Source organism: Falco biarmicus, chromosome 6 (assembly GCF_023638135.1).
Source record: "Falco biarmicus isolate bFalBia1 chromosome 6, bFalBia1.pri, whole genome shotgun sequence".
NCBI lineage: Eukaryota > Metazoa > Chordata > Aves > Falconiformes > Falconidae > Falco > Falco biarmicus.
The window spans coordinates 28,010,086-28,037,742 of record NC_079293.1 but is presented as its reverse complement, the minus strand read 5'-3'; the positions used below and the strand labels follow the sequence as shown (position 1 = coordinate 28,037,742).

Below are 27,657 nucleotides of genomic sequence, written 5' to 3'. Positions count from 1 at the left end.
TTTAAATAGCACAAAATTAATAGCTGTGGTTTTAATTACTACCCTTGTAAGTCTTTAAAATTCCAAACAAGTCATGGCTAATTTGTTTCTGTCCCACAAATCATGATTCAGAGGGCTGGTAAAATTATCTTTACTATTAGGGAAGGTACAATCAGATAAAGTTCAATAAAAGAGGCATGCAAAGCATCAGAAAAAAGGTTTAATCCTTGACTGTAAGTCTATGTGTAAAACATTATGCCTTCCATGGCCTGCTGGTGCAAACCATAATGGCACAACCCATTAGCAATATTACATTAAATGCCTGCCTTTTTCAGAAGTAGTGGCTCTTTACTTACATATCACTGCTTGGATTAGGTTTGACCATCTCATCAACTGGCAGACAGAATTCCATAATCTCATTAAACCCAGCATTCCCAATATTCTTTGCAAGCTGTTTAAAAAAAACATAATCCAAAGACCACTTAGTAAACATGTTCAGTTATTGGCCACGCACATACTAGTGGGAGGACAAGGGAAAATCGGAGTTGGGACTTTTTGTTTCCGATTCCTAGATTCCAGCAAATACTTTGTGCTGGGTAAGAACACACACATGAACTGTAACAGAACAGCTGATATGTGGAAACTTCTTTGTGTAGCAAAGCTGAATACATTTTCTTCCTTTGAGGATTACAGTTCTCTCCTAAAATAATGCTAAATAATTAATGGAGTAAGTATTTATGAAGTCCTTAAATTTTAAATCTGAGAGGCACATTCATATGTCAAACAACTGTGTTCTTTTAAAAAGCAACCAAGGGTAAAAAGACTTGGAAACACAAAAACTCTGTAGCCTCTAGTAATTTGAATTTTAAGATCAGGCAAAGTTTACAGTAAGACACTATGTTCCAGGAGGTTCCCTTAAAATTGAAGAATTAAGTTTTCTTAATTTATGCTTATCCAGAGGCAACCTTCAGGACTGGAACAACATATCATAGAATGGCTTGGTTTGGAAGGAACCTTAAAGATCACCTAGTTCCAACCCCCTGCCATGAGCAGGGACACCTTCCACTAGACCAGGTTGCTCAGAGCCCCATCCAGCCTGGCCTTGGACACTTCCAGGGATGGGGCATCCACAGCTTCTCTGGGCAACCTGTGCCAGTGTCTTGTCATCCTCACAGTAAAGAATTTCTTTCTAATAGCTAATTGAAACCTACCCTCTTTCAGTTTAAAGCCACTTCCCCTTGTCCTGTCACTACACGCCCTACTACCCTTCTTTTAGTACTGAAAGACCACTAAAAACTCTCCCTAGAGCCTTCCCTTCTCCAGGCTGAACACCACCAACTCTCTCAACCTGTTTTCAGGCAGTGCTCCAGCTCTCTGATCATCTTTGTGACCCTCCTCTGAGCCTGCTCTGACAGGTCCGCTGTCCCCTCTTTGGGGACCCAAAACTGAATGCAGTACTCCAGGTGACAAAAATATACTTGTGTTGGAATTATTTTATAGTAACTATTTTTAAGTTACTAAAAGTAATTTGATTACCAAAAGTTCAGATGTTCCCAGCACATCTAATGTCAGTGATTGCATTCTGGAATAGTGAACACCAAGTTCTCTATGGATTCCTGAGCATTCAATGCAAGTTAAAATTCCCAAATTTGTTGAAAGCCAGGTAGGATCTGAAACAGAAAGCACCCACAAAATTAAAATTTATTCAGGCAATTATTTAATTCTAGAAAACTTATTATACAGAAATTAAATTCTGTAAAATAAGATACCTGTATGTGAATTATCTTTTTTATTTATTTAAGTCTTTACATTACTCTGTTGGGGTTTTTGTTTGTTTGCTTGTGGTTTTGGGGGTTTTTTTTGTTTGTTTGTTTTTATAAAGGCCATTGCTCTCAGTGTGAGAGCTACTCAAACAGTCCAGTTTGTCGTTCTCCACACAGCTTTCAAAAACTGCATTTTTCCACCACCAATATAATGGTGTCACATTCTCAACTGGTGGTATAGGTGCAGTTCAAACTGAAATAACAACACCTGCAGGGTTGGGGTTTTTTTGTATTTCAAGTATAGACTTCAGACTAAGTGAAGCAGCAGTGATTCTGAAGTACACATACAGCACCGCACTACAATGGTTTCTCACTCAACTATTTAAAACATACTAAAGCTCATCCCTCTCCTTTTGTAACCCTTGCTTGTCTTTTCTCCTGGTATTATGCATTCTTGCTATAACATTCCCTAATCTTCCAGGCAAATTATTAATTTCTGAAGTATTCGACAGCTTAGAATTTCATTTCTTTGATAAAAGTTTGGTAGTAGTTATTTAGAACGTTCTCTTTAAAGACAACAGGATTGACTCTTCCCATAGTTTTTATACAGTATTATTGCTGGAAGTTATTATTGATTTATAATAAAGTGCATATAGCCTCTAGATCTAATGTTTTCAGCTGCAGTTTCAGATCAAAAAAACCCAGTGCCACCCAGTTCTGCAGTGCCACTGTAACATAAAAAAAACACAGGAAGCAGCAAGATTTAAAAAATCATTTGAAGAGGATTAAAGTAGAAATTCATCGATCTGCAAAACCAACACTGTAAACTGGAGACAGCAGGTACATTCTTTTCCAAATAAGCACAGTCTTAGACATATCCCCTGGCTCACTCGCTAAGTCAAACATTACCAAAAATAAATAATAAAAATGTGTATAGGAAAATGCTTCCAGTATTTTACTGCTGTCCAGTTCACCTAAATCTTATGTAAAATACAGGCTAATAAAGTAAGTTCAATTGACTTATATAACCAAAAGTTACAATTAGTAAAATACATGGGAGAAAAATAAGCTTCTTAGTAACTTTTTTCCTTACTGACAATATGCATATAGCACATCAATCTTACTGAAGTAGTGCAATTAAATTGTTAGCATATTCTACTGTGTATAATTTTTGTGATATAAGCAGTAAAAGTGAAAGCATAAAACATCAGCTTAAATACTCTCATAAGACACAGAATTTTTACCAATTAGAAATATGCTTAATTGAGTCACCTTGTGCTCCACAGTCACAACACACATCATTTCCAGTCATCCTCTGGACTTCAGATATAATTTCTTTTGTCAGTTCCTGGACAATATTATTTTCTCCTGTGTTATCATCTCCTTTGAATGCATTATTTAAAGCTTCCTCTTTGCTGTTTTGTAGCACAGATGTCCATCTAAAATGGCAGTAATATTTTGCTATTAAATGTTTCAGCACTTCTGAAGTTCAAGGTAACGTCTCAGTAGAACACCAGTATCAAAAATAAACTTAGCAATGTAACTCACATTTGACATTCCTGTTCATCCTCTGCTTGAAAGTGGTATGTTCTGTCATCTGCACAATAAATAATTCACATACTGATTAAAAAAATAAATTACTGAAAAACTGATTTTGCAGAAATCTCTCAGAAAAATTTAAAATTAATTGATGTATGACTCCTGAAGTCTCTAGTCTCATCACTGGAGTGATAGGCAAAAAGTCTATTTAGCAAGTTTCACTCTTACTATCCACAGTTCACCTATGTTTACTGATGTGGCTTGTTGCTCTTTAAACAGAAACCGTTTTCTTCAGTGCTGTGCTTCTATCACATAAGCAACAGGAGAACAGTAATTTTTCCATGTTTTAGATATAACCTCAGTAATCACAAGTCTAAAATTATGCTGGGGGGTGGTGGTGTGAGTAAAATATAGTGTCTGTACTTGAGTTTATCTATGTATAAGAAAGATTTAAAGTTTCCAAATGAGCTCTTAAAACCACAGTAATCAAAAACGGCAAAAAAAAATTGCCAAACACAAAGTTCAAACTACAACTGGAATAAGCTCTAAGCTGTTTCAAGTAAATCAAGCTCAAAAATTTCAATTTGTTACTACTCTTGAAATTCTAAGCATTATCATAGTGTGCTATTGAAGAAAAAAGCATAATACATTTTAAGTCTGTGAAACAAATGAGATATGATACAATTTGATTTGGAGTTAAAGTTAGAATAGTTGATGAGAAGAACAGAGGTAAAGCTACTGACAAAAAGATATCCTAGGCTGAAGTTTGAAAAATATTCAGGCAAAAAGATACTAAAGGATAGTTTCAAACATGGAAAATAGTAAGAGAGTAAGGATACATTAAAGACAGAAAGGAAAATGCTAGATAAAGAATAACAGATGTTATCTTGCCATGATACAGCAATTTGCAGTATTTAAAAAAACAAGGAATGCTTTTACACTCTATAGTAAATCAAAGTGAGAAAGTGATCTGGAGAAAGGTAAGAGGCCAGTTATGACTTCTCATATGTATGACAGGACAAAAGATAATGTTGTGATAAGCTGATACTGTGCAAGATATGACACAGTCATCAACAAAGAAAGAAAGCGCAAAAGCAAAGAGAGAAGATCACTTGCTTGTGCAGAAATGGAAAAGCTGTATATTGCATACATGGGTACTACTAGTCTATTAACATAAGTAGCACACTTACATTTACTAATACAAAAGAACTTCATGCTCCAGTAAATGAACAAATAAGGAATATTATGTTCTTCTCCCCAAATAATTTGAGATACATATTTTAGTAATGTATTTCTATTGAGTTCATAAATACATTAAAATGTTGCAGTGAGAAAACAAAGGAAACATTCTACTGTACAATTTCATATCATCTCGTTAAGTTCCTGAAACTATTAGGTTTCAGTGGTTTTAATAGGTATACTCTGTCATTTTTGTATCTATTAAGAGAAAACAAAACTGAAGTTTTCAGTATTTTTTCCAGTTACACAGCAACCACTATGCTTAAATGTCATGGTTTAAAAGCTTGTTTTGACCTTGTACAAAAGTGGTAACTTTTCAAGATCATTAGCTATGACATTTTCAATATAAAGAATGATGTCACAGCAAAAATACTGTTACTCTATTGTAAGGTAGCACAAAATGATGTAGAAAGGAGTAAAGACAGCTTTAAAAACAAGTGGTTTTCCACATAAACAGGCAGTTAGCTGCATTATGCTAAAATAAGTAAAATGGTAAATTGTCATAGGAAGGACATTTTATAAAGGCAAGCATTCTACAACTGTGAAAATGTTTAAGTGGGTTATTGACACATCTACAGAAATAATGCAAAACTCTGATATTTGCTGCAAGTAAAAAGACCTAAACAACAAACCTACGTGATATGAGGTCAAAACATTTTTTCTCCTCTGGATTTGTTTTCACTTGGCAGGTTAACAGATTGAGCTTTGCTGGAGGTCGGTTAGCCTATTTGAAGATAAAACATACACATTTTAGTATTTTGATTACTGATGAAGCCCTGCAGTCTGAAAACATAGAGTAACACCCCATTGGTCAAAAAGACTTGACAAATGGCTGTTACTTTAAGGTACCCATGTTTTGATTTATGTTTTCTCCTGCATCACAGTTTGTAAACTACATTTTTTTTTATAATTGACTATTTTGTTCACTCATAACTGGATAGACACTAGAATTTTGAAAGGGGAGAGGGGTAAAGTCACTTTAATTGTCACTATTCTGATCACCTTACCAGTAACACTTATATGAAGGAATCAGGTATGACAGAGAGATTCATTTTATGTAAGAGTAATCCTCCTAACTTTTAGACATTTAGTTCAAAAAAACTTAGTTGTCTAGGTTTTCAATAATCAAACAATTTGACTCCTGCTAATGTCTTTAAAGAATCTAAATAATCAGTTTAGAACAAATGCTCAATTTTAAAACCAGCAAAGTGACACTGAGAAGGAAAATAAGAAATTTGCACAAAGAAGTCTTGCAACAAACATGCAAAACTAAACTGAGATAGTTCATTACTAAAAAATGTAGTGAAACAAAATATATTCTATAGTGATACATATTTTCTAGTCAAGTTCCTCTCAGTTATTTCAGTTCCTTACTGAAGAAAAGGTGGCAGTGTTTTACTAAAAGCAAAATGCACAAGCAAACTTCATTCTGAAAAAGTCTCATAAAGGCTACAAAGACTTTTCAAATAGCATCTCTGTACTAATGTGTTCTTTCTCTTAATTTGCCTGTCCTACAGACTTGGGGTAAGACCTAGAAAGACATGTTTGCAATCCTGACTTGAGGAATGGCTTGCACCTGCTGCAATGGATAACAAGTTTCACTCTTCTTTTAGAATAAATAAATCAGAAATCAAATTTAACCAGAGAGGCTCTGGTCTAGACAATAATACCTGAAAAATAATAGTTCAATCATTACGAATGTACTATTATAAAGACAGCAATATCCATAAACACGTTACTGCACTTGTTGCGTTCTAATATTTTTAACCTATCGAGTTGCTAAAACAAGATATAATAATCTAAACAAGAACTATTATAAAATGAAGCTAAACTACCACATAATGTAATTAACTTGCAATGAATCATAAGAAATGTAGATCTTCTCAATCTCTTCAAACTTATTAATGAAAACCTTTCATTCAAAAATGAAGGGAGAGCAAGTCTGAAGAGTACAGGTTTCCTTGAAATAATTGTATAATGATGATGTTGGCCAAAAAAGAACATCATTGTATCTGAAGACCATTAAAAAAATCAAAACCATGGAGAAACATAAGAAGGAAAAGAATTAACATATATTTTTTTACTGTTTAAAAAAATAAAAAAAGGCTAGAAGCATGTTGTCCTTGAGAAACAGCATGCTCATGCTTTGCCCAACATAAGCAGCAGAATAACAAAGTCATGCGTGCTTTGAAACAACAAACCTGCAGGTCACTTGCTGGGCAACGTAAACAAATTGTACCCAAGAGAGGTTTTGAAGGCAGCAAGATGACAATTAATTAATTGTATTCTCTGCCTAGTAAATAGCTTTTCAAATTCCAGACATTCCTTTTAGTAGTATAAGCCCATACAGTTTTCATTATTTTAGCCTATCAACAACAGTTCTTTGTAACTAGAAGCATGCAAGAAAACTTCTTGAAAACGGAAGCTTGAGCCCATTTTCTCGGTTATATTTAAATATACTTAATATCCATTGCACTAAAGTTCCCAATGTTTATATTTGTTAATGTAACTGCTTGTCCAAGAAGTGTCCAGAAGCTGCCTACAATGAAAATACAAAAAAAAAAAAAAAAGCAAACAAAAATAAAAATTTAAGTACTTGGTAAACAAGCCACTGGGCAACTCATATATGCCTTTCTCACAAGCTCTACGAGAATGTAAAAACACAAGTAAACTGCAGTTAAGAAAGAATCAACTTGCCCCCAGTCCTTTGGATCTGAAGCACATTCAGGACCTAACTAGTTTTCTGTAACTTATGAAATATGAGGCTGTAACTGGATCACTAGAAAGCTTCAGAGAGGCCTGAAGGACCAAAACACACAGAACTCATCTCTCCGGATAGGAAAGCACAGCACTAAGATCCATATCAGGATCTGAGAATATAAAGAAATGGCTGCAACAACCTAAAACACAACCCGAGCCAATGTGCTGATCTTGATTCCAAACAAATTCCAAAGCTTTTAACTGAGGACCTCCCAACCTGAAGTAAGCATTAATAAGGGTATCCTTATTAATCCTGACATCTTCATGTGTGGCTGATACCACCTTATTCATGCCTCTATCCTGTAGCCAAGTAACAGCCTCCCTGAACTCACTTCCCCAACATGCACCCGTTACTTGGTGGACAACACACTTCCATCACACAGCGGATGCTGCCTGCGGAGAAGTTAGAGCCACAAGACAAAGGGAGGTAAGGCTGTATAAATTCCTTAGCCACGCTATGCTGTACAGGGATCCTCACATTTGGCAGGATTAGGAGACACTAGAAGCAGAAAACGGTAACAAATGTGTAACTGCTATTACACTACTTGTTTGAAGCCTCAGGGCTTCATTTTCCTGCTCAAGTCTTTGATTAGACAACTAAATTTCAGACTACTACTGAATTTTTGGACACCCACGTTAACACACCAACACCCTGAAAAGATGTGCTGCCACCTTTCATGCCATACACACAGATGTCAGCATCAACTCATGTTCCTTCCTGCAGAAACAGTAACCCTCTATACAGCAAAACGGACTTACAATCCATTCTAGCAAAAAACAGTAAGTGTAGGAATCAAAAGCTGGGGCCTCTAAAAAAATACAAAGGAGTGCCATGATACAGAGCTGATTTTTACAAAAGGCACAAGCAAATGTGTCCACTTACTTAACAGACTGGTTGGCTGATTTTATCGTGCATTTTTTTCTGGATATCACAGTCATTTACTTAAGAATCAAAAGATTAAATGTGATTCTTTTGCCTTCAGATTGTCCTGTTAATCATAACTGTAGATTAAAGTTTTCAGCAGTAAAGAAAGAACAACAACAAAAAAGATTCCTTCATGTAATGAGTTTCTTGTATTCCCTTTTTGCAGACAACGACCAAGTTCCATTTAAACTCCTTAAACACAGATTAACTTTGAGGGATCTGAGGTTCCTCAAATATAAGTTTTTCTCTTGTGACTTCTTGATCCAGAAACCACTCAGGAATTCCTATTTACATGGTTCAATCTGCTTCTATCATAGTTTTTTCTTCCACATGCATTAAATTGCAGTCAGGTAGATGTCAGAAGATTTCCAACTGCTAACAATTACACAAAGGAACCATCAACCATTACCTTGCACATCCAACAAAATGTCTTTTTTTCCATCAATCATTACCTTGCACGTTGCCCTATGAATCCTAATTTCTTTGAAGCTTTTAGTTGTCTAAAAGTGTAACTTCTGCACATGTGCCAATGCAGACACATGTATTCAGCATTACAGCTGGGTGTCTGACAGAGAACCAACCCTATTCTACCCATGCATGCCAACAGCACCCGGCAGTCAGAATACAGCATTTGCAACTGCCTGAAGACAGCCGTTCTAGAAACTAACGGAAACAGTAGTCCCTCAATAAAGAGAGGCTACACGACCAAAGCACAGAAATCCACAAAGAATACTTAGCCTTTAAAGGAAAAGCATTTACAAATTTGTATCTGATAAAGCAAACAAAACTGACAACTGAACTTCTAAGAGATGTTTCATTTTGATGAACAGCTGGTAAGAGAGAACAACATATCGTATTTTAGACACCAGGAGATATTAACCCTGAGAAAGCTTGGAAATCAATGTTGTTGCTTCAAAAGTCTCAGAAGACATTCAGAGCAGCCCAGGAAATTCTTAACAAACAGAAATCACTTCTACCTATTTCAACGTCTATGAAACAAGCATTAATTTTTTACACAAAATTGCAATCAATACATAAGGGGAAAGTAAGCAGATAAGCAAAAAATACTTTTTAGGAGTATATTTTGAAACAAGAGGGTATTCTTGATTTTGAAACATAAAAAGATCAAGACCACACCTGTGAAACCCACATATCTAAACTCATATCCACCTTAGCAACTGACTTCCAGCTACAGCTCCACTGATTTCAGTGGGAACTTACTGCTTCTAAAAATGTTAGACCATCTGGTAGACAGCTTATAAAAAGAGAAGAACAACAGTATCTTGATAGACTCAGTAACTGTACTTGCATGTGAAAGTTTTAAAGCTGTGTTCCACGAGTGGATTTTGTAGCCTCTGCCAGCCCTGAGCTGCCCTAGCTACGCTCCTACTGGTACCACTACAACACATCCAATGCCAAGCGCATTTACAGCACATGGAGACACCAGTATGGAACAGACTGATAGACTTTTCTCTAACAAAGATGTACTCATACACACTCAAATGAGAACAGGGATAAACTGGTAGATAATTCCAAAGCCACAGTAACTACTCTACTTTGCAAGCGCAGTTTTGCACTCCTCCTTAACTCCCAGTTGTCAGTTCAGAAGGCAACAGCTTGTGGTTAGATGCACAAATGAGAGATTGATTCATTTTTGCTGCCAGGGTCAACCTGTAGTCATAGCAACAGGCATAACAGGATGAAGAACAGAACGGTTCATAACAGGATCAAGACACAGTACTGTTCATTAGACCAAGAATGGGAAATAATGTCACTACCAATTTTTGCCTTACGAAACTTTCTCAAAAGTTTTGAGAAAGTAATATAAAAAGAGAAAAGTTACGGGAAAGCAAAACCAGCTGAGTTCAAAGCCAAGTGTACAAGGTCCAAAATATCAAGTTTTAAAACTTTAGGTATAAATATTTAAGAGCTTGTAAATCTGTTTCAAATATTGGTAGCAAATTAAAAGGGACTTCTAACTCTCTGTTGTCATTCTGGTAGAAGTTGCTTTCAGAGTTGATTTTCCTCAACAGCTACACCCTAGGAAAGCTGCCTTCCTAAGAGATTACCACAGAGCAGCAAATACAGGGTAGAAAAAAGATTCAGCATTCTCTCAGTTTGTCTTGTAAATATAAAAAATTGTTTAACCCATATCTAAAAGACTGCTTAATGCCCAACCATATCTTTCCAAAAAAAGGAAGTTAGAATTTGTATTTTTAGATAGTCTGGTAAAATATGAACAGTTTACATGAACTAAATGAGTCATTTAAAAAGCCATTTTATCCCCATTAACAGTCATGAACATTAAAACAGTTGTGGTTTTAGATACTGTGTGTGTCTTAATATATTTCTGAAAGACTGCCTTAAAAAACTATCCATCATGTTCAAAACACTGCATCAGGAACCTAGCTTAATTCCAAATTATAAATATAGACCAGCATAGCTTGCCTTTTTGTATTAGCAACCATGTACATAAAATACTGTAAACAAATACTTACTGTACCATGGGAAATTGTAAGAAAACCATTTTTAACTGAGCACTTCCTTTTTTGCCATACTTTTCTGATTCTGGTTTAAAGGGGGAGAAGAAGAAAAAAAAGTGACTCAGTTTTTAATGTATTTAGTATTACGTTGCTTCAGCTCTTAGGACCTAATTTTTTCCCCCTAGTTATAATCCAGCAGTACTTACCCATCACTTTTCTTGTACAGACTACCATTTCGTTCAGTGCCATGTTCCTTGTTTCCCTGAGGCTGATGTAAACTGTAAGCTGTACTCTGACGAATCTGAGAATCCTGAAATATACAGAACAGCAATTTATAATGCATTCCACACCTTCAACCAAAATATCTCCCCTATTAATGAGCTTCAGAGCCTTTCCTTCCTGCTCTAACCCTACAGGGCCACACGAAGAACATTTTTCTTCCTCAATGAGACAGAACAAGATCCACTTATTTATTCAGAGGGCACAACAAAAATTTGAGAAGTAGCCATTAGCAGCTACATTATCAGTCATTATCACCTGCCAAAATCCTCCTACTTGCTTTTATTTAGCTTTACTATTGGCCTTAATATATGGAGGGGTTTACCAAAAAATTAATTGAGCAGCAGGCTTTCCAACTCATGCAAACACTGCAGTGTACAAAGACTAAAAATTATTATTACCTGCAATTCCTAGTGCACCCTTCCATTGTAAAAAAATTACATACAGAAATTTGAAGAAGTAGTTTTCCTTGTGGGAACTGAGTCATTACTGTCTGAAAGCAGAAGAGACCTCCTAGAACCAGTTCAGGTGGCATACAGGAAAACTGAAAAGTTATTTCCATAAGAACAATAACTTAAACCAAAATTTCTTGTACAAAGTAGAATTCTGGGACAGGAACTGACAAGGATTAACTAAACCCTTCTCACTGTTCTTAGAACGACCCAGAGGCAGGACCCACCTGCTGCAAAAGCCCAACTTCTTAAAAAATAAGAACCTGATAATGAGAAATCTGATGTGTCATACTATATTAGCAGTGGTAACATGGGATGGACTTTTCAATGCATACAGTAACAATGAGTAGTACTTATAATTTTACTGTTTTCTTTTCTACTGTCTTTGCTCTATGGATGCAATACACCTCTGTGATACATGGCGGATAATATAAGTATAGCAAGGAAAAAACCCACAAAGCAAGCAACTCAACTATCTGAACTATTCTAAGCAAAAACTTTAAAGAGTTATTAAGAAATAAACTTAATACTTTGATTAAAAAAATTCCTTTTGCTAAAAAGGTGAGAAAGTGTGTCTCATATAATAGGAATATGATCTTGAGATAAAACCTTTTGGGTTTTCACAGTGCACAGATGATAAAGTACAAAGTGATGTTAAAAGTATAGAAAAACTATCTTCCTAATTCATAATTACAATTAGCTTCATACACTTTAATAGCCTAAGTATAAGACATCTCCGGATATAAGCAGGGGAAAAAGACCAACTAAAACCAAGAACGCACTTGGACTGTGCTTTTCCCCAGAGAATGGCTGCTGAGATGGAATGCTGCTCCTTTACAAACTCCAGCAGGATACTCTGCTACCAAATCTACTAATGCAGCCAAAGCTGTTCAGGATCCACCTCCACAGTAGCAGCAACACATGACAGGTCCAAAATATGACGGGAGGAACAGAGCTACCACCTATACCCCTGTTCAGTGCACTTAGGACTTCGCATCTCCAGGCTGCAGGACTTCAGGCTCGTCCCAAATACAGGCTGCAGCACTCCATGGTGCTCCTTTTCAGCAGAAAAAAACCTGTGCCCACTGCCGTATCTCTCAGCTAGTGATCTAGGAAGCTGTCTCAGGTAGCTACAACATTCACCTGAGGCTTTTGAAGACACTACAAAACCACTGCTTAAATGTCCACACCTGACAAAGCACCCCTTCAGATTAAAACCAGTCTGTTTATCATTCCTCACCAGTCTGTTTACACATAATTATTTGGTTTCCTGGCTGCCCAACATAAAACAGAACAACATTTTAAAATAATTCTCTTTGCTCGTTAAGAACCACTGCATGCATACATTTACTGTCGTCTGAAGAAAATCTCATCTGACACTGCCTATTGTGTCCTACCAATGCCTTGATCTCTGCCTCCCATTAGCCAGTAAAGGAACTCCATTCCCAGGATTAGAGGCCTTACAGGAAATTAATTTCAGTTTTCCACATCCTCAATCATGTAAAATTTTCAGGTGACCTCCAACACTTGCCCATAGCACCATTCCCACTGCTTAAGATTGTGCTGCTACTTTTTGTGCACTATTTTCTGCTGCGTTTCAGCTACGTCCCTTCAGCTGTTGTTTACGCTCAGCTGCTCTGTTTGGCCAAACTGGCAAGCCAGTAATACAAGCTTCCTGCCTTACTTCAACCAGAGAGGAAGCTGCTGTAGCTGACGTGTACTTCCACACATTCATTACTATGAACAGTATCTTTAAAAAATGTAATACTATTTCATAAGAACAACTTAAGGACAAGACAAGGAGATTTTCAGTTTTAAATCCTCGGTTCAGGCCATGTCCAAATCAATAGCATCCCACGTGATTGCCACATCAACGTTTTCCACAGCTCTCTGACAAGCAAGTTCATGATTTTGATCTAGTTCCTAACAGACAGGATGCCATATCACAAATCACTCATCACAATTAACATCCTTCTGGGTAATTTCAGCATGCCTTTTCCATATGCAGGCTCCCCAAAGGATCTTCCCTTGTTTCTGGTTTGCATATTGCACATAACATGAATACAACAGGGTCAGATCCCATGGCCACATCAAGAGAAGCAGAAATAATGTACATTACCTATGGAAGGCAATGGATCACTGCAGGATATAGGACATACCTAGTGTAGAGTACTGTCATTTTAAATCTCCCTTGAACATACCAAGATCAGAACAAATTGAAGTACACAAGCCTAAGAAACTGAACTCTGTCCACTTCATCAGCTTTGAAATGCAGATAGGCATAAAAAAAAAAGTGAATCATTTAATTGCAGCATGTTTATAGTGAATCACTTCACTGACCATAAAGAGGTTTGAAATGATTTCTTCCAAAGTCTTATAAAGATCGTCTGACTTGCAAATCAAGTTGAATAGCGTAGCTAAAAACGAAAGAAATGTAAAAACAGCATTCTGTAAGGATGGTCTGTGACTACTGATGACAGACTCCAAAAACCTATTTATCTCTTCTAATATTTGAACACAACAGAACTTTCCACACAAGGTACTTTAACTTATACACAGCAAATTTTGGCTAGCCATTCCACAGCTCCCAGGGAGCAGTATTTTAGACTGTCCGGATCACTCCTGTGTGTAAAGCTGCCAAAAAGCCTTTACAGTTCTCCAACAGCCTGAGCTTCTCTTGCATTTGCACGATAGCTGCCAAGAGGATGTTTCAGAGATCCATCCCTTATCTGTTACAGCCCCACAGAGCCTTCAACAGATGTATCTGCCAGAACCCCCTGCACGCAACCTCTCCTATAACACAGCTACTATAATTTTTGTCAAGAAACACAAAATTTATCCTATTTTGCAGTGGCCTAAATAGATTCTGGGTTCTACAAACATGTAGAAGAAGCAGAGCAAATCTAAACACTACAGTAAGACTACCTTCAGACAGCGCACGGAAAAGAGAGAAATGAAGGCAATATGACTCTACAGTTGACCTCGAAACTTGTAGGAGCTGTACAGTTTGAAAAATAAAAGTTTAAAAATTAAAAATTAGAGGGGTGTACACACAATGACATGTCAAAAAGAAGTTTCAATACAAACCAAGTTTGAGAAAGTTCTGTGCAGGAGGAAACTATGTATACAGGCACAACGAAAAAGGTTCACTCTAAGTGTGTGTGTCTTTTTTTTTAAAAACACAACAGAAACAATATTCGCAACATTCTATTACTTCATACATTAAGTCCATTTTAATTAAAAATACATGTATCTTCAAAACCTTGCAAGAACATCAAATCAAGCAACTGGATTTGTTTCCCAAAAGAGAATGCAAAGGAAATTACCAATTCGTCTTACAGCAATTTTCTTTCCCAAGAACAAACTTCTTTTTTCTTTTTTTTTTTTTTGGGGGGGGGGGTGTGGTGGTGGTGATAATACAACAAACAGAAGAGGGAAAAAAAAGGACCAGCCTTTCATACCAACAGAAAAAAACTCAAAGGAAAAATCCAGTTTCTTGAAATCTGAATGGAAATCATGCCAACTATTTTCATTAAAACATAGTAACACTTACTCTCCTAGACTTCGGTCACAAAATGTAAATGCATTTCAGGAAGGAAAAAGAAATCGGTTATAGTGAAGGAAATTACAGTGCAACAAGAACAGTATTAGCGGGTCGTGCAGTCAATTATACCAGGATTGTTTGGCATCCCATTGATTAATTGATGTTTTCAAAAAACTTTCAAAATAATTACAGTTCTTCTCATGCTCTGCAGGTAAGCATCTATATCTGAATTTGCAGAATTAAAACTGAATATAGCACAAAGCACTTTTTACACGTGTATTTTTAAATGCAACAAAACCAGTACAAGTAATAAATTTAAGTGTATTATTACATTTTTCAGTCTCTGAAAAGATGCGTGCTCACCACATCTTACATATGCATTTAATACCAGTATCACCGATAAACAAGTAAACAACAGAGAAGCAACATTCCCAGCAACCGTGAAACCCTGTTGCTTCTATTATCTCTCTTGAACACAAACCCAAATAAAATGGGAAGCCTCATAACACAACCTAAACAGCAAAGACTCCTTACTGAGAGTGGGCAATCAATGGTGAATGCAAAGTAGTCACCACTTCCACTATGACCATTAGTCTTTCGTTCCACCAAGCTCAAATTTGGAAGTTTTTAGCAAATGCACCACCCTGTGAGTCCTAAATGCCAGGCTGAACTTAAGAAAGTGCCTGCAAACTGTACGGGACTTTGTAAATGATGGTTATTATCACAAACTTCACATGGGAACAAACAGCACCTCATAGTGAAGTGTGTTTAAGACTGTCTGAATGCCTATCAGCAATTCACAGAATAACAAAATGGTCTGGGTCGGAAGAGACCTTTGAAGACCATCTAGTCCAACCCTCAGGCCATGGGCAGGGACATCTTTCGCTAGAGTACGTTGCTCAACAGCCATCATCTGGCCACCACTAAGAGCTAGAAGTCACCATAACCTTTACGAGAAGATGAAAACAAGACTGGAAAAGATGAAGGAAGTCTGAGCTCTACAGACTAAACTATTTAATTGTGATCCCTCTCAGAAAAAGAATTTGAAAAGGGGGAAGTAGGATCATTCCTCACTTACTCATGACCCAGCAGCCACACAAAGGAAGCTGGCTGGTATTTATCTATATGAAGAGGAATCACTAGCACTCTGAAACAAAGTGGACCAAATATTTAGGATTAGATTATAAAAAAGATGCTTGCTCTCAGATCAGTTTGCCAAATAAAACTACTCCAGAATTCTTTAAATCTAACACCAATCATAACCAAAACTCAAAAAGTACGTACTTGTTAGATTGCCGAACTGACCCAGCTCTTACACATTTGAAAACTGGCATTTTGCAGTAGAGTAGCAAACTTAGTTGTTATTTTTTGCATATGATAATGACAAAAGGTGGTTTGGGATTTTCAGTTTTACGTATTTATACAGTTTGGAATATTATTGTGAGACAAGACTGCACTAATGGGATGTCCTCAATACTGCCAAAGTTCTTCCATTCTCACTTTAAGCAACGTAGGCACATTTGCCTGTTAGTTCACAGACAGTGCATCATCTTGAGTATTTTGCAATATTGGTAACAAAAAGAAAATATTTTGTAGTATGTCTCATATTTTTAGTGGAAATTCATTTTAAAAAACACCTGCCTTTTTCAAAAACATTTACTATCAGCATCAAAACAAAGATCAATAAACAAAAGAAATTAGATGGCTAATAAAAGTTAAAGTAACTCAATTTCAATTACTAACATTACATTAGAGGTAATTAAAATGGGTATTTCAAAGTTAAACCACCTTATATGCTCACCTCTTTCTGATCAACCTGGAGTGCTGATTTTAAAATATCTCTAAGCTGTGTTAATTGTCTTCTTTCCTCATCTTGTGCTTGTTTAATCTTGAATGAAGAAAAACACAGGTTAAAAATAACATTATTGTTTCTTTCAATGCAGTTCTTCCAAACTTGCTACTTAATTAGTTCATTTTTCTGAGAAATGTTCAGCTAAGAATGAAAACACAAAGAGAAAAGATAAATGTGATCTGTTTATTTTCCTTTCTATCTTCAAAAAGCTTGATAATAGCTAGGATGTTGCTGGGTTAAGACTTTGATATTGCCTCACTGTGTTCTTGCTTCCTTGCGTTCGTTATTTTCCACTTAAGTCAGTAAATATTTGAGAGCAAAGGCTGTTCTCTTAACATTTTACACAGTGGGGTCCTGAACTGAAACTAAGGCTTCTGGATATGATATTAAAACAAAATTTTACTCAAAACCTTAGAATGCTGACTATTAAAAGTCAGCCAACCTGAACCATAATGATGTAAGTTGTACTGCAAAAAACTAAGTTTACAACTTTCACAAATGTGAAAGGTTGCTACTCACTGTATAAAGATCTGTCGAGAGTGTCTCAATTGAAGGCTTGAGACTTTCAACTGCTTTTAACCCATCCTGAAAGAAACTTGAAAAAGAAAAAGCAAACTGTTAGTAAAATTTACTTTGTATTTTCTGTTTTAAAAGTTGCCAAAGAAAGACATGCATATTATTATGTCATGCCATAAACTTCAAAACATTAAACATCTGGTTTTTATACATCTTTGACTGCTCCACCTCTTTATTTCCATCATAGCTTATTTTAAGATGCAAAATCACCAATTAAATTCAGAACGCCCACACAAATTTTCCTCATTCTCACCTCAAATACAGGTTCTCATCCCACTTTTTGAAGGCTCAGAACAAGCAAGATTTATTTGTAGAACAGCAAAAGCTCTAGCAGATCTAAAATAATTGTGACTTCTTGGAGCCCAGTAACTTCACACCTGACACAATCTTCCTACTAAAACAAAAGCCCTTTGTTTCCCAAGCATTAATTATGGCCTATATGTGAACTGAATATGTTACATCTTTCTGTATCATATGCATTTTTGTATTGACACAGTAATGTTATCTATGTCAAGTAACCCAGCTCTTTAAAAAAAAAAAGAGTGAGATTTAAAAAATAGATTTAAAGAAACCACAACTATACGCACATTTGATTACAAATTGCTGCACCATTTGCAACAGAAAATATTTTCATTCTGGGAAGCAGGCATGAAAGTGACAACATAACACAGCATTTATGTTGTTGAAAGTCTATTAAATGGATAGAGCAGACAAATGACATACTACAAGTGAAACTGATTTTAAAAGCAACATAGCTATATAGGGAAAAAAACCTAGATAGATTTAGACTGGTCTTTTAAGATGAAAACTTACTGATTTGAACAGGTTAACAATGGCTCTTTCAAGTTTATAGATATGACTTAATTGATCTATAAGCCTACCACAAAAAAAGTACATCATTCTAATGACAGCTTTGTGTTTTATTACCGAGTCCTTCAATTAATTAGAGTGATTCTTTCAATATAGTTTTATCCCACTGCTTATGCAGTTTATGTTTGAGCACAGACAATTTAGATCATTGCTAGATACACTCAAAAAAGACCATCAAAACTAATGCAGCAGTAGCTAATTACCCAAACACATAGCTTTGTTTCAACAGTAGTTTATGAAATATGCCAAATTATTGCGTGGCACTCCTTTGGAACAACTATTATATTCCATGGGACTAGCTGAACCTTATTACGTGTTTCAGAATACAGTAGCAAAACCAGTAACTAATCTATGACAAAAGCAGTTTGTCAAAAGACAGCAAGAACAGTTGAATCTTAGATTTTGAGAAATCTAGAAATGTGTTATGAAGATGTCAAAAGTTTAAAACAAAGCATTGCTTCACTTATTGTGTAGATAAAAGAAAACTAAAACATACTTGCACTGAGCATGAAAATACTTGATCAAGTTCTGAAGTAAGTCCACTCCTTTTTTAATCTTGATTTCATTGACTTTCAGCAGGTACTGTTAGAACAGTAATTCACAAAAGAAAGTAATTATTACTGCTACACTCTTTTTTAACATTTTATTTTCAGTTATATTTCAACAAGCTTTAACAGTTGCAGATTTAGAATGCCTAAAAGAGAGAATGCGTAAAATAGTGGCTTCAAGTATTAATCACACAAAAGCAATTGTCACCAGTGATTTCTGAACCCTGTAGGGATACTTCACCGTGATTAGTTCAAATTGTTAAAACATCCTTGGTGGCTCCTACTGGAGGCCTGGGTTAAAGGAAGCATAAAAGGGTTTGTCTAGTAAATTTAGGAACCCATTCTTAAACCTAGCAGCCCATCTAGGTATCTATCTCACCAGCTGTTAAATTTACTGCTAAATAGATGTCATTAAGGAAGAACCACTTTACTCTCAAAAGTGAGGGATTATGTTAAAACATTTTTTAAATCTATCTTCTGATTTTATCATTCTGTGTACAAATTTCTTATACATGGTAATTATAACAAATTACAGTTTAGCAAAAGATTTTTAAAATCTACTGTCAAGCTGAAAAAAAAAAAGTCTAATTAGTGTCCTTTTGCATTAGGCACAAAGTCTATATTAAGTGGCAGCTCCTCCCCTGAATTCCATAGCACAAAAGTGTCAGCCATGCCAGCAGAAATAAGATTGACCAACCTTACTTACATACTTAACTGTCCATTAAATGATGACAATTTTTAACCCCTGCTTAGACACTGACCTCCAAGCAAAGGAGTGAATGTCATCTTATTAATGCCCTAATGCATATGGTTTTTCCTAACCCCCAGTACATCCTAAACGTTTAAAACCCACTAAAATAAAGCCGTATCCAAGTGCCATCTCTTTCTCTGCTGGTTCAGGTGAACAGATGATTAGCCTAAATGTAGACACATGCACTAGATAGTACTTAGGAGAATAACCTCTACAGCTCCTGTTAATTTAAAAAGGAGCTCTAGGCATCTGGTATTCAGTTCACTCTCACAATTTACTAATGACTAGCCTGTCCTTATGATACAACTTTAACAGGTCACACTTCTGACTTACTATCAAAACCAAAACAAAGTCCCCATATATGACGATTCAGAGGTAACTGAGTATAAACATCTTTTCTCAAAAAATCAGAAGAAATACAGGATACACTTCAGCTATTCCACATTTAAGGTGACTTGATCCAATTTCACAGACTTCACCCTGCGTTTTATTATCACTACAACTGACTAAAGTGAACTTCTCCTTTACTGTGACACAGGAAGACAGAAGTATTTGTTCCTGGTTGTTTCTTAGGAAGGATACAGATGGACAATTAGCTGGCAACATCCATAAGTTTACTGGGTACTCAAATCTTTTCATCAGTTTTGAGTACTTTAGTCTGACTGTATAGAAACGTGAAGCTTTTCAACCAAGTATCAGTGCACGAAGTTACTAAAAGCCATATTCAGGACAACTGCAGTTAAGCTGTTGGCATATGAGTCAAATTAGCTCTAATCACCATAGTAAAACCATAAGAAACATCCATAGTGTATTTCTGAGTTAATGCACAGAAACAATGAACACAGCGACTTGAATTCCTGACCACAGGACCTGACATGCCCTTAAACGAATCAAACCAAAAATATTCAAATCAGATTTAATGTACTGCAAAATCATGAAGATTTCAAAGTAGAAACATTCTGAAACATCTTGAGAGACAACTGGATTCCAGCCATAGCACTTTTTTTTCAGCACCAGCCCAACAGTGTGCTAGACTGGAGTCTCTCCTCATAATAACACAACAGCTGTCAGCATAGGGAACAATTCAGAGAATGATCTAGGGCTTAAAATAACTTACAGTGAAGCAGTAGTGTACAGGCTTATTTATTATCATCTCTTCGCATTTAATTGAGCTTTGCATTATTTATTTATTCTACAATTTACTTGTTAAGTGAAATTAGAAAAGATCTAAATTCCCTGCAAAGGCAGCACATCAGGATAAAAAAAAAAAAAGTGGCTTAGCAAATGGAGTTCACTAGCAACTTGGCTGTCCCTCTAAGATCACAGCTGCCATTAAACAATTGTGGTTTTCAATTTTTCCCTAAAAACATTAGCAGAGTATGAATTTTACATTGAATCTCACCTCACACATCTGTAACTGGAAGAACCTTCTTTCCTTCTCCATCTCTTCTGCAATTTCAGCTCCACTTATTTCTGTACGGATCATCCCATGCAGCTTAGCATGCTCTTTTTTCTCCTTCTCTATTTTTGTACTATAAGGCAAAGAATCAGTCAATGAAGTGAGAAATCCACAGCCTCTCTGGAAATCTGATTATTCACAAAGTCTACTGACAGATGCAGAGCCAAAGTCTCGTAGCTTTGCATATGACTTAATTCCAGATGACATTTCATTTGAAATTTGACAATGACTAAAGATCAGCAACGACATACAGTAGCTGAAATCTTAATTCAATCATCTGTTAAAATAATGTCCTGACAGATATTCCAAAAGAAGATATTAAATGAGAGGAAGATATTAAGTTTTTGCACTGAAGAAAAAAAATCCTGAAACAAAATAACGAATTCTAATTGGAAACCTAGAGGGATGTTTAATTGCAACTGACCAAACACTGGTTAACAGAGTTCAATTAAGTCACCAGATTTATTGAGTCTTGCCTGTCGTCAAGTCATCTTCTATATATACAGGGTTTTCTAAGCCAAAATCACAGTTGCCATCTCTACTTGCTACTGAGCCAGTTGGCGCTGGGAATGCCGGCCAGCCGGCTGTATTGCAGACTTCAAAAGTCTGCTAGACCAGCTGTCCTAATTCCCTAAAAGTTTCCATGAACATTTTCCAAGAGCTCTGAATAAAACAGGTTCTCCTACAGAATATAAATGAATAACCAATGCCTAGCACACAGTATAACTCCCCTAAACACACTTGTGCATTTGTTACAGCTATTCTCTATATTATTCCTAAAGGTAGTAGCTTAATTACATAACCCAGTTAAGACAAGCCTGATATGGAAAAAGATACTAATAAAAACAAATACATGAGGGTGTTTACTTTTTGGAGAAAGACTTTTAGTTTGCTACTTGTACTGTTCAAGAAGCTGAAAATTCTGGGAAGAGCTTCCTGAGGAAATGTTATATTGCTTTTTAACAAGAGGAAGCATTACACAGGAATACAGGAAGCAGACGAGAGGTACAATTAACATCCGCGCTATCATACCTCCTCTTGGGCAGTCAAGTGTCTCTCAGCTCTCCCTCTGAAAAGATGATGTCTCAAGTGCTCTCTTAACCTGATGTTAACTTTACCTTAACAGCTTATGGGAAAATGTCCTAGATGGTCTACGGACTTCCAGTCAGCAATATATGCTGTACTTACACTTCTCAAGAATAAGGAAATGCCTCCTTCTACACCTCAAGCAGCAAGGGAAAACTAGAATTAATCCCATCCCATAACATTTCCAAGGGGAAGCATTTTGAACAGCAATTCAAAAAGCTTCACTGCACTCTTGGTGCTGGCAGACAGGGCAGAGCCAGCCCTGTGCAGTATTCCAGCAGCCAGCACACCCAGCCAGCACTGCACTCCTCCTCAGCCCATCGTGTCCCGCCAGAAGCAGACGTTCAGAGGGAAGCTCCTTCTCCTTTGAAATAAATGTTCTGAAAACCTTTGCTTGCCTGAATAAAAACTTGGTTCTAGGACGTTCAGTTTTCATCAGAAGTAAGTCTGTACTCCTACTCACTTACTGCCAGGTATGCCATTTTTTAGCCACAGAGTCCAAACACAAGAATTAATGAGACATCAACCGCGAACAGGGGAGATACACCATTACAAAAAGATTCACAGAAAATTACAAATAGGCAGCTCCTTTCTACCACACACTTTAGGAGACTTTACATTGTATCATAATTGGTAGTTCTAAAAAAGTCAAACCTTACAGCAAAGATCCAGGACGGTTTTTGCTCTCTTAATTTCCACGTTAATCTAACAATTCATGAGGCCAGAGAACTCACTGAAACGTAAGTCAAATCTAATAACTATCAATTGCTATTGTACTGTATTTTCCTTGTTTACAGAGAACAATACTCAAACACATGATAACATAACCCTCTCCAAAATTTTAAGAGCTTGTTAACATGTTATAAGGTGTCTCTAAATGCTAGTTAAACCAAAAGACAACTGCCTAATAGTCAAACATTATGCACACTATTACAGCATACATTGTTTTAAGAAATATAATTCCTTTTAAGGAAAGAGCTAGATTTCAGTGAAAGAGTCCTTTCTACTCTTTAAAGGATAAATCTTACTCCACAGACAAAAAGTACTTAAACCAAGACCGACATCTACCAAGTAATTCAGAGAAATAAAACATCCTTGAAACTGTTTGCTAAAGCTTCAGAAAGTTCAGAGATGCTTTACAAAAAAACCCTCAAACCATCCCTCAGTGACAAGTACCAGAGATCAGTGATGGTGCATTTCACATTTGCATTTCTTTGTTATTAAGGCTTTTAGTCTCTAACTACATTTCCAGCTTCGTGATCCAGAAACCAACCTGTTGTTTTGCAACAGTAATATGCCACCTCCTATCTGACTGATACTACAGGGAACTTGTTTCTAAGGAAACAAAGAAAGCACATACAGTAGCGCTGCATGCACATCTTCTGAGTGCTAAAGGTTGGCTGTGATTCCTACCCAAATGCAAGGGTCAACTCAGCTTCAAGTGTCACTGTATGGTGACATTAACCAAATCCTTCTGGCAAAGACAGTTCTACAACGCACCACTGTAAGATTTTCAAATACTGCAGGGTATTCAGATTTTTCAGACAGATAATTTAAGCAAAATTCATAGGAAAATTGGGAAAACTCTAGAAAAATCCTCTAGAAGCAGCAAGACAAGCAAATATTTTGTAAAGCTGCTGTTCTGGAAGGTCATATAGCACATATCACATAGATAGACTTCGCTGACTAAGATTAAAAGCTAAGCACATTTCAGATCATTTGCAATGCAGCTGCACATGACTAACATACAGTGAGCTCAGATCTGTGTAACAGAGAAGTAAAGCTGCAATAACGGATTAAGAATTACAACAGAGAAGTCTGTCAGTTACAGTTACAACATAAAGTCTTACACATTAAGTGTCCGCTATATGACTATTTTTACAGCTCCACTTTGAAAAGCAACTGGTTTTCAACGCAGATTTTAATTTGTATTTCAAATAAATCATTTTTTTCATACAAATCATGGTATAAATAAACAATAAAGTAGGCATTTTTATTGTTTCAATCTTTAAAAAGGCCTTATTTTACTGTTCAACATGCCAAAGACTGGTATTTATTTTCAGCTAGTGAACAAGGGTAAACAAATAGAACACCCTGTACACACACAGCAGTAGTGAATTGGCTGGCTGGGCAGCAACTCTTAGGTCTTTCTTCCTCTCCTTCCTCATACAGCAGTAAGCCAGGCTGAGTCTGGGTATGTACATGAGAAGGTGCAGAGACTGGGAATAGCAGCTGGAATGCACAGTCTTGAATGGGGAACACTCTTGAAAATGGAATGCTTCCAAGGGCTATTTTGTTTGACAAAATAGTATTACACATTTTCACTTTAAACATCCTTTTTTTTCTTAAGAATTCCTTTCCAGCCTGACTCTCCAACTTCAGCTCTGGCATCCTACCTTTTAAGTGAAAAACCTTTCATCTGATTGTATCCTACTGCCTGTCGAGGCTGACAGTAAAGCATGACTTTCTTACTTATCACCCAAGTCCTGAATGGAGAAGTCACCAATTCCTTTTGGAAATGTGGGAAAGATTTTTGCTTTCACTCATCCTGCACTAGAGGATGGGGGAGAAGATGGCAGAATGAGCAAAACATGTCCAGACCTCTCCAATATTTTATTAATGATATCTGGAAATTCATTCAAAGCTTTTTCCATTTAATTTGCAGGTAATGTCTTTCAAAATAAAAATACTTAATATGAAATCTCAGACTCAAAGCAGTTTACCGCGGATGCGGTTTACCTAAACTTCAGTAAAGCCTCTGACACCGTCTCCCTCAGCATTCTTCTGCAGAAACTGGCTGCTCACGGCTTGGACAGGTGTGCTCTGCACTGGGTTACAAGCTGGCTGGATGGCTGAGCCCGAAGAGTGGTGGTGGATGGAGTTACATCCAGCTGGGAGCCGGTCACAAAGTGGTGTTCCCCAGGGCTCAGTGTTGGGGCCAGTCCTGTTTAGTATCTTCACCAATAATCTGGATGAGAGGACCAAGTGCACCCTCAGTACATTTGCAGATGACACCAATCTGGGGTGGAGTGTTGAACTGGTTGAGGGCAGGAAGGCTCTGCAGGGGGGTCTGGACAGGCTGGAGCGATGGGCCAAGGCCAACTGTATGAAGTTCAACAAGAAGTGCCGGGTCCTGCACCTGGGTCACAACAACCCCAGGCAGCACTAGAGGCTTGGGGAAGAGCAGCTGGAAAGTGCCTGGTGGGAAAGGGCCTGGGGGTGCTGGTCTCTTCTCCCAAGTAACAAGCAATAGGACAAGACAGAACAGCCTCAAGTTGTGCCAGAGGAGGTTTAGATTGGATATGAGGAAAAATTTCTTCACTTAAAGTGTTGTCAAGCATTGGAACAGGCTACCCATGGAGGCGGTTGAGTCTCTATCCCTGGAGGTATTTAAAAGACACGTAGATGTGGTGCTTAGGGACATGGTTTAGTGGTGGACTTGGCAGTGCTAGGTTTACAGTTGGACTTGTTCTTAAAGGTCCTTTCCATCCCAAATGATTCTGTGATTCTATATTAAAGCTACCTTGTTTAGCACTTTCATTCTATGCCACTACTTTCAAGATGTGGCCTCCACTTTGTCTTACGTACATGCTTTATAAGGAAACATGGCAGAAATATCTATGACCTATAAATATCAATGATCTACTGAGTCACATCAGGGCTCTGAAAAAGTAGTTTAGGAAAAGCTTGCAGAATTTTCAGATAAAATTTCAGATATCGTTTAAAAAATGAGTTCACCAAACTGGAAACATCATCACTTAATCATGCATGCTATGCAGACATCTTCACAGGAGACTGTAATAAGAATTTATTCATTCCTCCACTGACTTCCAATGGTATAGGAACAAATCATTCATGTTAGAGATATACCTGGATACAAGTGCTTGCGTTTCTACACAGTAACATAACATACCTCAGCCTACTGTCTTGATCTTATAATCCAATAAGCACATTCAAACAACTTATCCTCTTCACTCAGTTGTGCGTAACGGACCTCATGCCTGGCTTTTCAAGGGAGAATGGCAAAGGAGAGGAGGAAACCAGCCTTTCCAGGAAAATCTTGTTAGTTTTCCTTAAGCATTTATGTTTCATAGCATTAGCACAACACTCATTAGCGCAGGACTTCTGAAGTTAATAATACATTTATAGGCCTAAAATTAAGACACCTTTATATAAAAAGAATAACATTTTTTTATTTTCAGAAAGACAGGTTTAGGTCTGGATTACAGAGAATATTCAGCTAAAAATGAGTAATTAATACACCTCAGTAAGTTTATCCTTCTATTTCCTGTGCAACAATGATACAACATCTTTACCTCAAAATCTACCACAACAGGGCCAATTAAACTAAAGAATGTGGGTGAAATCTGGCCCACTGCCTTGTTGAATACAGTCTGCCTGCTGGGAGAATGAGCAGTTTTTACAACATGTGTACTCCTTCCCCATATGCTCCCCCAGTGCGACTGCCATTAGTGTTTAAGTACATGGGGGAAAACAACTGCCTTGTAACAAGAAGAGCCCAGTCTGCACCAGTTCTACCCGAAGGACACAGAGAGACTAGTCCCACGGTGGTGCTGAGGTGGCAGGCAGCATCGCCCAGCTCTTACATGGGAAACAAACACTGTAACTGAGGTCCTAAGAGAAATGCACTGCTTCTAACTACTTCAAAGCTTTAAAAACACTTTAAAATCTTTATGGCTTCAACTGAAGCATGTTAATGACTGATGGTGAGAAAAGATGAATTATTCATGAATGTCACCTCAGGATGTTCCCAATTTTTGATTGAGGTAGGCTGGCATAAAGCTACAAGTTACTTGCTCCCCTTATTCCCTTGTTTGAGAACAGTCCCAAGGTACGAAGAAAAATGGATCCAGCCTCCCTCAGTTACTTCAGCTAAGGTGATCTTCAGGAAAATACTCTGAGAAGTTAGGTAGCTACAGGGCGAAGAATTTGCATAATAATCAGCATTGATGGATGATGATCCAAGAGCGTTAAAAATGGATCTTAACATCACTCTCTCAAACAAGACTGAATACATAGTAATTTTTAAACACGCTTAATTACATACAGAGCTTGAAGAGGCAGCTCAGAAATTGCTATGGGGAAAAAGCAAAACAAACCCCATTTTTTAATTAGATGAATTTACTTTCAAATAGGTCACACTTGGGTATATTAGCACCTGATATGTCATCACAAAGGTGCAAGTAATAAAGATGAGATATCGAGGCAAATAAGTTTAATTCTTCCATATAAAGACAACCTATCGAGACAGAAATCAGGATGAAGACACTCACTTCTCCACAGACTACAAAAATACCACTTTGGTATATGGCCCTTAGCTTCACAGGTCTGTACTTGTGACTAGGAAATGCAGAAGAATGGTGTGATTTTGAACATATGACACAGAAGGATATGCAGACAAAGAGCAGCCTAGCAGCTTTGAATGGTTTGTTAACCCAAAGGGAAAACAAAAAAGAAAGGAAAATGAAAGAGACACTCATATATTGGAAGAAGTATCACTGGAAAAGAAAGCTAACTAAGCATAAACCTAG

The 27,657-nt window shown here is 36.9% G+C and overlaps 1 protein-coding gene across 3 annotated transcripts in view; it reads right to left on the bottom strand.

Moving 5' to 3' along the window:
* ASAP2 (ArfGAP with SH3 domain, ankyrin repeat and PH domain 2) overlaps positions 1 to 27,657 on the bottom strand; it is a 96,360-nt gene that overhangs the window by 25,774 nt on the left and 42,929 nt on the right. For all 3 annotated transcript variants that reach the window (XM_056343753.1, XM_056343751.1, XM_056343752.1), the window contains exons 6-16: positions 20,963 to 21,092; positions 18,758 to 18,843; positions 17,335 to 17,410; positions 16,765 to 16,851; positions 10,895 to 10,998; positions 10,704 to 10,773; positions 5,157 to 5,244; positions 3,291 to 3,339; positions 3,015 to 3,181; positions 1,516 to 1,649; positions 336 to 430 (exon numbers count right to left, since the gene is read on the bottom strand). In XM_056343753.1, the coding sequence (XP_056199728.1) occupies positions 336 to 430; positions 1,516 to 1,649; positions 3,015 to 3,181; positions 3,291 to 3,339; positions 5,157 to 5,244; positions 10,704 to 10,773; positions 10,895 to 10,998; positions 16,765 to 16,851; positions 17,335 to 17,410; positions 18,758 to 18,843; positions 20,963 to 21,092 (1,086 nt within the window). The remainder of the gene's footprint in view (positions 1 to 335; positions 431 to 1,515; positions 1,650 to 3,014; positions 3,182 to 3,290; positions 3,340 to 5,156; positions 5,245 to 10,703; positions 10,774 to 10,894; positions 10,999 to 16,764; positions 16,852 to 17,334; positions 17,411 to 18,757; positions 18,844 to 20,962; positions 21,093 to 27,657) is intronic.